Source organism: Cupressus sempervirens, chromosome 3 (genome assembly GCF_028749045.1).
Source record: "Cupressus sempervirens isolate cs-2001-9-10 chromosome 3, ASM2874904v1, whole genome shotgun sequence".
Classification (NCBI taxonomy): domain Eukaryota; kingdom Viridiplantae; phylum Streptophyta; class Pinopsida; order Cupressales; family Cupressaceae; genus Cupressus; species Cupressus sempervirens.
In genome coordinates this window covers 762,743,035-762,753,740 of record NC_143120.1, presented here as the reverse complement: position 1 = coordinate 762,753,740, position 10,706 = coordinate 762,743,035, and the positions used below count along the sequence as shown (strand labels likewise).

The window sequence follows — 10,706 nt, the reverse complement described above, 5'->3', positions numbered from 1 at the left end:
CAAGAAGAATATGCTTTAGCAGTAGTAAATTGTTCTAACATTGTTTGGTTTAAACAATTTTTGGAAGGTATGAAGGTTGAGATCAAAGAACCAATTGTCATGTATTGTGATAACAACATTGCAATCAACATATCAAAGAACCCAGTAATGCATTCCAAAGCTAAGCACATTGCTATAAAATATCATTTTGTCAGAGAACCGGTGTAGGACAAATAAATTAGATTGGAATATGTTCACACAAAAGAAAAAATTGCAGACATATTCACCAATCCTTTACTTAAAGATGCGTTCCTATATCTAAGAGGTTAGTTAGGGGTCATTCCCCTATTTGAAGCCCACTAAGGAAAGTTTTAGTGATGCATCAACAGGAACCAAGTTGAAGATCAATTAGTTGATGCAGCATAGTCAAAGGGAATATTGCATATGAATCAGTACTCAAGGTACATTGATACTAATTTGGTATGTGTTGTCTTTGACATGTGTTGTCAAAGAGGGAGAAGATAACTATCATATCTTTCTAAAATTTGTTTATATCTTTCTGAGGGAGAGGTATACTATCATAGAAGTTATGTAATTCCTTCATAGAGGGAGATTACTGCATGAAAGAGAAGAAGCTTTTGATGAAAATCTAAGAGGGAGAAACTTTCTATCAGAGAAAGTCTTGTTCTCAAATTTCATTGTGCTATGACATATTGTGTTGCCATCAATGCTAAAGAGGGAGATTGTTGGATACAATTGTCTAATTGTGTGTTGTCTTTGATGTTACACAAATGTCATATCAATTGTCAGTTAGTGCTTATAGAGCTCACTTGCTCAACAAGACAATTTTCCTTGTTTATCGAGCATTCCTGAAGATTAATCTTTGAAGAAAGTGTCTACCAAGCTCACTCGAGCGTCGAAGGAATTTAGGCAGGAAATAGTGTTAATCGAGTTCACATGGTTAGCAAAGGAAAGTTGGACAGAGTTAGTATTCACCAAGTTCACTTAGTTGCCAAAGGAATTTTTTTAAAAGTTTGCAGTGTTAACCAAGATTCTATTGGTTAAAACAGGAAATCATCTTAGAACTAGTATTTACTGAGCAGGGTCGGCCAATGAAGGATTTTGTTGTTTTGGCATAAGAAGCTTAATTATTTTAAGTATTGTTTCTAGCCAACTATGGTGATGATTATTGGTTATTGTAATTTGAATTTGAGCCGACTTGACAATCTGGATGGTATAAATGAAAGGTCAACTTGAGACTTTTAGTGTATGCAAGTGTGTTGATTGAATTGTGAAAGAAAGAGTATGAGCGAACTTGAAGGATAAGCAGGTATCCTTGTGGAGCAGAAAAGTGTTATTCGATTAGGAAGGATCAAGTATGAAATAGAATAGAGATCTGTAATTAGTAATTCAGTTGCATCACAATCAGGTCATTTCATTTTTACTCTATTACCATTGTAGCAATGATCTAAAATCTCTTAACAGAGTTGGTTTAACAGCCAGTTGTAAATCCTCTAACAAGGTGATAGTTCCATTAAATTGTTTTAAGACCTCTTACAAGGCCACTCCTTACAAGGTGATTAAATCCTCTAACAAGATCACACCTAACCGTGTGTTTTGTAACCTTTAACCAGGTTGGCTCCTAATAGGGCTCACTTTAGAAGAGTGAAAAATAGTAACTAGTTACATTGGTGGTTTTTCCCATATTAGGTTTCCACATTAAATCTTGGTGTCTCATATGTTCATGTTATTTGTTTTATGCTTGCAAATTAATCACTGTGAATGTTTAAGATCAAATAAAAGTAAATCACACTCTGCATTTATCGAGTTATAGCAATTTCTGTGTGCTTACCGAATATCAACAACAATCAGATTTCTCAGTTTAAATTTTATTGTTGACATCTAAGTGATTTGGGATTTATTATAGTAGTAACTGACTCACCCCCCTCTTAGTTGCTCTTATATTTCCAACACCTTATTCTCACTGTGACAATGTTAGGGCTGTCGATAGCCTTTAATGGGCCGCATGACAGACCTGCTGCCATGACAACAGATGTACTGTCATGACAGTACTCTGCTGTCATGACAATAGAGCTGTTGTGGTAGCATACAAGCCTTTGGCCTTATCAAAGTCGCAGGTGCTACTTTTTAAAAATTGTTTTTTTTTAAAGTTTATTAAATTTAAATGTTATTAAAATTTAATTTGTTCATAATTTTACTAATAATTTTTATTAATATTTATTAACTTAATAAATAATCAATTAATATTAATATAGTTATTTTTGTTTGTTATAATTATTAATTAATTTAATAAAGTTAGTTTAATTAATAATGAATATTATTTAATAAAGTTTTAAACTTATTTTATTATTATTAAAGATTTTGATCTTAATAAAATTATAATTATTTTATTTGACAATCAATAATTATTATATTAATAATTTAGTAAGTAATTACCTTTAAATTATTTTAGAATATTTAACTTCAAATCGAATAAGGATAATTGTGCTTTTGTTCAAATACAAGAAATGGGTTAAATAGTAAGGGTTATAATGTAAATCTTATGTACTTGGAAACTTATGTTAAAATGAAAGCTTGTCCTTACTGTTAGCTCAAACTATGTGTTTTCAAAATCAAACCAAACCATGAAACTACATAGTTATCTGTATGTTGTCTATATTTTGGGTTTGGGTTGACTAGAGTGTTGAGTAGTTTCAGGATGTCTACTAGAGGTTTGGGAGTTCTGTGTTTGTGATATTATGATGATTTGATCTTTGATCTTTTAAACTTAACCATGGTAATGTGTCTGGTATGCTTTATGATGAGTATTGGATCTATTGTTCATTATTGCTTTCAGTTTCTTGTCGGATAACAAGATGAATGGTATGACATAATCATCTTCACCTTTGAGTCTTTGATCAGTTATTTTTGGGATGCTTTCCATTTGCTTGTAAAGAACTGAGGAGTTATTGTGAATTATCTTTTGATGCTTTCCAGTCACTCATATAGGACTGAGGTGAAATAATATGATTCTTTGATTTGTACTTTTATGAGCTTAGGATAGGTTATCTATATGTAATAACAGGAAGTGGCTTGCAATGGATGCCAGGGCCCAAAGTGGCTGCCAGACTAACCTATTGTAAGTTGTTTAATAAGTGAGAACACTACACTAAATGACAATAAATGAACCTAATAAGAGTCTTTGTATTTCCTTGCCTATGCCTCAAGTGCTAGTACAAACTAGGATGGGAGTAGTGAGGACATTTGGTTGCGATCATGCACTGTTAATATGCCTTGTCAGTACGAAAGGATACTAGTGCCACATAGAGTCTCTAGGGGGCCGGGGTCAAGTTATATTGTCAGGGTAACTCTAGCGTTGATTTGTGCGATGACACTTGCCCACTTACATAGTAGATTTCCTACATATCTTTGTTTACCTCTGGGTCTAAATGTTGATTATCTTGGAATCTTTGAGTTAGATTACTTTTAGAGTTTTCCTGGACATAGATATTACTTTTGATTTTGGGATTGATATCATGTTTGGGACTTGAGACTATCTCCTTAGCATGGTGGGAGTGGACCTTTTTGGGTTATCATGAGGTCGGGTGGTAGTATTTTTTACTTTTACCATTGAGATTCGTTTGTTGACGCTGTGGCTGGAGTTCCTTGTCTGCATTTCCTTTCATTCTATCTTTGTGTATTATGATAGATGATTTCACTTATTGTATTATGCTTTGTTTTATGAATCCAAAAAGGATGATGTAATCTATTTTTATAAATGTATATTCTTTCATCCTTTCATAACCTGTGACATGTATAGTGGATGATTGTGCATTCCAAATTTTATTACCAAGTGGCATTCAGAACAAATGTATATTATATAAATGGATGGAACTTGTAGTTATTCTTTTAAGTGGATGTGTTAATTATTAGACTTAGTATTATTTAAATTTAAATATGATTTAATGTCTTGGGATCCTTAAGGAATGTAATCTGTTATGTTTTCTTATGTTATGATTGTATGTTATTGCTTCTGGTACTTTATGATTGTTGTGCATGTTATTCTTTAAAAGAAAATATTTGGAAAACTTAGTAAAACTTTAAGTTAATTCTTTTTGATCCCTTGGCAGTGTGTTACAAGGGAACCAAGACTTGGAAACCCAACCCTTGAGCACATTTTCAAAAGGAATTATACCAACAAAACACTCTAAGAGTTTAATTTTCAAGTCATTCACAAGCTTGATGAAAATCAAAAATTGGTAAAATGACACTAGGGGTAGGAGGCTTACCTCATGGAAGACCATGGGAATGAATATCATGGGACACTTTTTTGGAGGAAGAACCATTAACACCAATATGCAACACTTCGGTAACAACAATAACTTAGAATGATGGAAAAGATTGGGAGAAAGATAGAGGCGGTTGACATGTGATATTAATTTCTACAAGAGACACAATTATAATTACGAACAATAATGGTCATTATGTCCACTTAAGGAATATTAAATTTTTGCCTAAGTGTGAAGTCATTCTTAGCAAGTGTTTTTGGGTTTGGAAGGAGACGAGAGGTTTTGGAAAAATTGCAAAGATGGGAGGTGACCTAATGTGAATTGAGCCATCCATGATAAAGGAGAGTACAAGGAAGCCATTAGTGTGGTATATGCTAAAGGAAGGTGGCTTCATTTTGTTTATGGAGGTGCTAAACGAGCATGCTGAAAACTATTCTTTGCAGTTTGTCAATTCCTAGGAGGATCGTAGAGTTACAATAAATGGTATCTCTTTCCACACTTCTGATGAAGTCATCTCCATGGTGAAGGGCTTGACTATGAAGGGAAGGAAATGGAAAAAGGTGAAAAGGGTGGCCAACGAAGTGAGTTGGCAAACACTTCTTTTTGGAGAGTGAGGAACCAATTCAACACAAGGGTGGTTTTATGTGGGAGAAGCTCCCTGAGCCATGGAATGAGGTCTGTTTAACGTTGATGAAGTACTTAATCCTAGAAGGGAGGTATGGTGTCTTTTATTACTACTACTTTCCTCTCCCAAACCATTTTTTCCACCATGATGTTATTTTCATTCCATTTTTTTTGTTGCATGATTTAGTGGACTTGATTATTGATGTTAAGGAAAAAATGAGGAAGGGTGTTAATTTTACCATTTTACACCAAGGGTTAATGTTTCGGGTGTATCAATTCCACCTAACCCTTGTGCCCCCAAGATTGTGGAGATTAATATTCCTGCCCATCTTAACCCTCAGCCCCAACTGGTTCCCCTTAGGATCACAGGCCCCACTACCCCTACCCACAGCCTTCACCTAGCAGGTCCCTTGTTGTTTTGAAGCCCACCCCCCCAGAAAAGAAAGGGAGAGAGAAGGAACCAGAGGAGTCAAAGGAGGAAGGGAGAGGGGGAAGAAGGAGGTCAGGGAGGTTAGCTAAGTCCAATGCTAAGAGGAAGACTAAAGCTGGGGCCTCCTAAGAGGAGGATTCAAATTCATAGGATACAAGTTGTCCCAAAAGAAGGATGAAGGAAAAGGCTTCGAATTTTGGGAAGGGGAGAATGCAGGAGATTTCAGATTCAACATGGTCTGGTTTGGGAGGTGGGATGAAGGAGAAGAATGAGGTGTCACATGTTTTGGCCACCATTGGGTTAGGGCGTGTAGATTTAACCTAGGACTAATTCCCTGATACGATGGATAGTGTGCCCTCCCCCAGAACGATTTCCTAAGGATCCTCCCAAGTGTTGGAAATATTCAAGATATGAAAGGTTATTGAGAGGGGAGGGGTGAATCAGTAACCTTAAATCTTTTTTTATTAATTTACCACACATCCATCTATACTACTACATGCTTAAATTCCGAGACATAAAACAATCATTACACAAGTGAACACAATATTTGGTGACCCAAAAACCTTCCAAATAGAAAGTGAAACTGGGGTGGGGATGATACCCACAAAACTTCAATATTGCAGTATAAAGTTGGCCGGTTAAGGCTTACAATGACCACTTCTGGTGATCTGCCTTGTTAGGAGCACAAAGGACTACTAGGTCCACCTTGTTAGAGGATTTACAAACATATAATGAAGTATGCACTTTGTTAGGAGATTTGTACAAAGACTGTTAAGTCTACCTTGTTAGTGGATTTGAAAATCTGATTCACCTATTAGGATGAAGCAGTGGATCTTCTTGCAACTGATTGTTGATAAGATCCCTTATGCACTGATCACCTCATGTGATGGATGTAACTTTTTAGTCTCTGAATTGACCTTGCTGTGTACCTTGAACTGCTGTTGATGATCTTTCACATATACTTCACATTGCTCCTTTTCTATTCTTTCATCATGTCATATACATGCTTGATATCTTACAGTACATCTTACATATATACCTTTCAAACTTACAAAATTACAAGGTCGGCCAAAATACAAGTAAACAAATACATTACAGAGTCGGCCCAATAGTAAATAACTCGGTTTCACTAAACTGACTCGGTGACCTTTTGATACTCGGCGTCCACTGCATTACTCGACATCGTCATGCACTCGGTAGAAGTGAAGGCTTGGTCCATACTAATCACTTGATGTAGTTTTGAACTCGGTAACCACTGGTGACTCGATAGATGTAGTGTCACTGGGTAGATACTGTATACTGAGTTTACCTTGCTTCACTCGATAAACACTAAATCTTTCATCGCTCGGTTTGCACTGAATCTTTCATTGCTCAGTTTGAACTGAATCTTTCATTGCTCGGTTTGAATTGAATCTTTCATTGTTCGGTTTGCACTAAATCTTTGATGACACAAATTATCTGCTCGGTAGACACTGTGAAGCATGGTAGATATTGAGAAGCTCGGTAGACACTGCTGGACTTCACATTGTCTAAATTTTCTTAGTAGCCACTATCTACTTGGTGTAAACTGTTGTACTGCAAATGCTTACAAGGTAACCACTTGAATGTTCATTAAGCATGCAAAATTGAGTAAGTGTTGTCACTAATGACAAAATAATCATAATGCCAACACCAAGGATATTGCTAACCCCTCGACTGTGCAAGATGTGACTTTGATGCAGGTGGATGGTGGTTTGGGCAACATGCAGGAGGGTAACATGGACATCAAGAAGATGGCTAGTGATGAGGTGTGGTAGAGAATTCATGCGCTGGAAGAAAGGATGTGTCTTTTGATGAAGTTCACTATTAAAGTGACACATGCTATTGCCACCACTCTTCACTTGCTGAAAGATATGGAGGGAGACTTGTCGAAGGAGGACTCCAAATTACTGTTTGATTTCCTTGTGGAAGATTGGGAAAACATCCTCCTGAGGAGGAAAGAGACCAAGAAGCCTTAATGGCTTCCTCATCTATTTTTTAATGTTATTTATCTATTGGTTCCTGGACTCAGCTAGGTTTAAGGCTATTAGACCTTTATTCATATTTATGTAGCTTCTCTAGACTTAATACAAACAATGCTATGCCTTCTGCTACTCTTTTTAGTTATGTTTTTGATCTATATGTTTCTGTTTTTAAGTGGTAGGGGTATTTTTGGTTGTTGGTAATCTGTTGGTAGTCGACCAATTTTGCTGTATATGGGCCAGCCCCCTAGTTTTGGCTGCTTTCAATTCAAAAACTTAGTTGTACCAAGATTGGCTAGAGCCATTTGAATAAAAAAAAATCTCACAATAAATACAGAATCTACGACAATCCCAGCATAAGTATACAAAGATGGAATAAGACTAATAAATACACAAAAGAAAACTTACTAGAAACTCAGACCTTTTACATGATATAGAAACTCAGACCTTTTACATGATATATTTAGGAAAAAAATTATGCCAACTAAATTATGTCAATGTATAACCATTTGATCACATACCTTCTCCAATATAAAAATCTCATAGATTCAAAATTATATTAATGATAGACTCTTCACATTTTTAAAAATACTAATAAGATAGACAGACCCCACAACAGCCCAAAGAAGTACTAAAAAAGTTGAATGGTCGTTCAATACCTTTCATGAATATACTGCTGTAAGTTTAAATCACGCAATAAATGTTTCTTTTATTTGTTTAATGTTACTTTTCCTTCTATAAAAGAACTTTTAAATTTTTTTATGAAGATACATCTTGGTACAAAATGATCACAATCGACTTGGCGTATTAAAGTTCATGTGCAGCATAGCGAGCCACGGGATGATTGTCAGCAATCTGCAGACTCTAGAGGTATCCAAAGTTTGCAAGCTTTATCTTTTACCTAGGAATAAATAGCGTGGCATATTAAAAGAACATAATCAAGGGCATTATTATTTTAATTCAGATTTAACAATTAAATACAAAGTCGTCTAAGATATGGCATTGATTTTTGATAAATCCATTCTAATCCATTCTAAACCATTCTTCGTCAGCCAATTTTTTACGCACATTTTTGTAATCGACTTCAACATTATTATTTATTGAAAAAAAATATAAATTTATCTACATTGCTTAACCCAACTTTGGCGAATTAGAAATATAAATACATTTCATTCGATTGATGAAACAGCCTCAAATTTGAGGCGAAGAAATTACAAGACCTCGTTATCCCCACGAGGATATAAGTTAAACATTGTAAGGTGTTAGATGGCTGTTAAATATTAGGTAGCAACCATAAAACAAATAATCTTTTTTCACAATAAATCACAACCTGTTTCTTCTTCGAGAAACAGCTAGGCCGTTTCTTTCTTCAGCGCATCTTATTAGTAATGCGTTTCATGTCTCTCTCTTTGGGAGACTCAAAATTATCAAGCGAAAACCAGTCATCCTGCACCATTTTCTTCAACATCGCTTGCAATTCTTCTGCCTCGTCCTCCTCGTTTCTCTGATATTTCATTATAACAATCCATAAAAACTCATATTCAAAAACACTTCACATTCATTCTCTATCATAATTAAATGTTGATAGATCATCAATTTAATAGTTTAAGTTTATGGTTTTTTTAATAAAAAAAAGAAAAACATTTAAATTTATGATGGTGCGGTTTAAAAGATCGTGTACCTGAACCTTTACACTATCCATCAGTGATGAAATCTCATTGAGAAAATCACAAAACGCCTGCACAATTTAATAAAGAAAATGGCCCAACAAATTTAATTTCAATTTTCTAAAATCTAGGTGAAGCCAGAATATTCTAAGAGCTTTCTACAAAATAGATAAATTTGACATTTAAACTATAAAATAAGAGAATATAGATAAATTTGACATTTAAACTATAAAATAAGAGAATAGACAGGTTATCCTTTCTGCAAAATGCATTTTTTACTAAAAATTAGAAAATCGAAAATAAAACAGATTTTTTTCGAAATTTTCAGCATTTGTTCTTCATGATCTACATGTGTTGTAATCGAAAACAACAAAAGAACTGATCTGAAAAAAAAAATGTTTTGACTTATGATATATTTTAGTAGATAGAATAGCCAGACCATAGATAATAACTCGTTATAAGGACAAGCCAATTCTTAAATTTGCACAAGAATATAAATTTAGCTTACATCAGTGTCTTCGGAAGACTCGTACATGCCTGCATCGTATAGAGCTCTTTTTATGTCGTCAGACAGAACTGAAAGGATCGAACATTACAATCAAGATATAAATATCACAGAAAAATAAAATCAATTTGGTTATCTTTTTAATTTTTGAACAATATTTCAAATGTAGAGTATGATATGAATATAAAAAATCTCAAATAATGTTATTAATACATTAATGTCCCTAAAAAAAATCAATCCATAAAAAGAGATGGAAAAGGTACCTGCATAAGCTTCTCGAATCTGTTGGAACCGAAGCTTTGCTTTCTCTGAGAGAAGGGGATCTGCCGCCCATTTATCCGGATGCCATTTCTACAACAATTCACAGAATCATAACCCATCAAACTCAATTTCTTCTGAATTATATACAGTTTAATAAAAAACAAAACATTTATGAAGCAAAGGTCAAATTTAATAAATCATACCAATGCCTGTTTCTTGTAAGCACTCCGTATTTCATGAGCAGAAGAGTTCTTTCCAATGTCAAGAAGAGAGTAGAAAGACCCACTTTTCTCCATTGCAAATAAGAAACACAGGCATTAGAGAATCCGGTTGCATAATTATATAAGCACCATTGAACACTAAAAGTTATGCAGACAAAAAGCTGAAACCAACATGTTCTAGGGGCTACCCACACAATATACATAAAAATCTAGACAACTTAGGTGGTATGTATGTAGCCGTATTAAAGAGGGGTTTTATGTATCTCAGCGACGTCGAGAGAGTTCAGCGACCACGTGTTGCATGGAGGCTTTGAATATATCTGCTACATTTCTACATTTAGTATTTAGTACATTTTTGTACGTGAAAAATACGCAACATTATGTGATGTTCTGGATTCCTTGCATGCAACGTGGCGGCTGGCATTGACAAATTATTGAGGAAACTTTCTCGAATTTTTGCTGCGGTGGCGACACTGTGCTAGATATTTCTTTCTTCAATTCGGTAAAAGCTGTTTTTTAATTTTTTTAATTTTTTAATGAATAGACGGATAAGACAAGAGTTGGTTAGAAAGGACAGATGTCGAAAGCAGGGGAAGACACGAGTGTATTGAGTCTGCGTAGCATGTGATGGTTGTGTCTACGTAAAATGTAGCTTAATAATAATGCCACGTGAGCCGTCGGTAGATGCTGTACAGACAAATCAACTTTATCTTTGAAATACATGGCTTCT

At 34.8% G+C, this 10,706-nt stretch overlaps 1 protein-coding gene across 1 annotated transcript; it reads right to left on the bottom strand.

Annotated features, from left to right (window-relative positions):
• Positions 1-8,479: 8,479 nt before the first annotated feature.
• On the bottom strand, positions 8,480-10,267 carry LOC149569046 (uncharacterized). The gene is made up of 5 exons (XM_089817688.1): positions 9,959-10,267; positions 9,758-9,845; positions 9,498-9,565; positions 9,004-9,060; positions 8,480-8,826 (listed from the first exon to the last, which is right to left on the bottom strand). Exons 1-5 carry the CDS (start codon positions 10,049-10,051, stop codon positions 8,692-8,694), a joined length of 441 nt encoding a protein of 146 aa, XP_089673814.1. The 5' UTR covers positions 10,052-10,267; the 3' UTR covers positions 8,480-8,691.
• Positions 10,268-10,706: the final 439 nt, after the last annotated feature.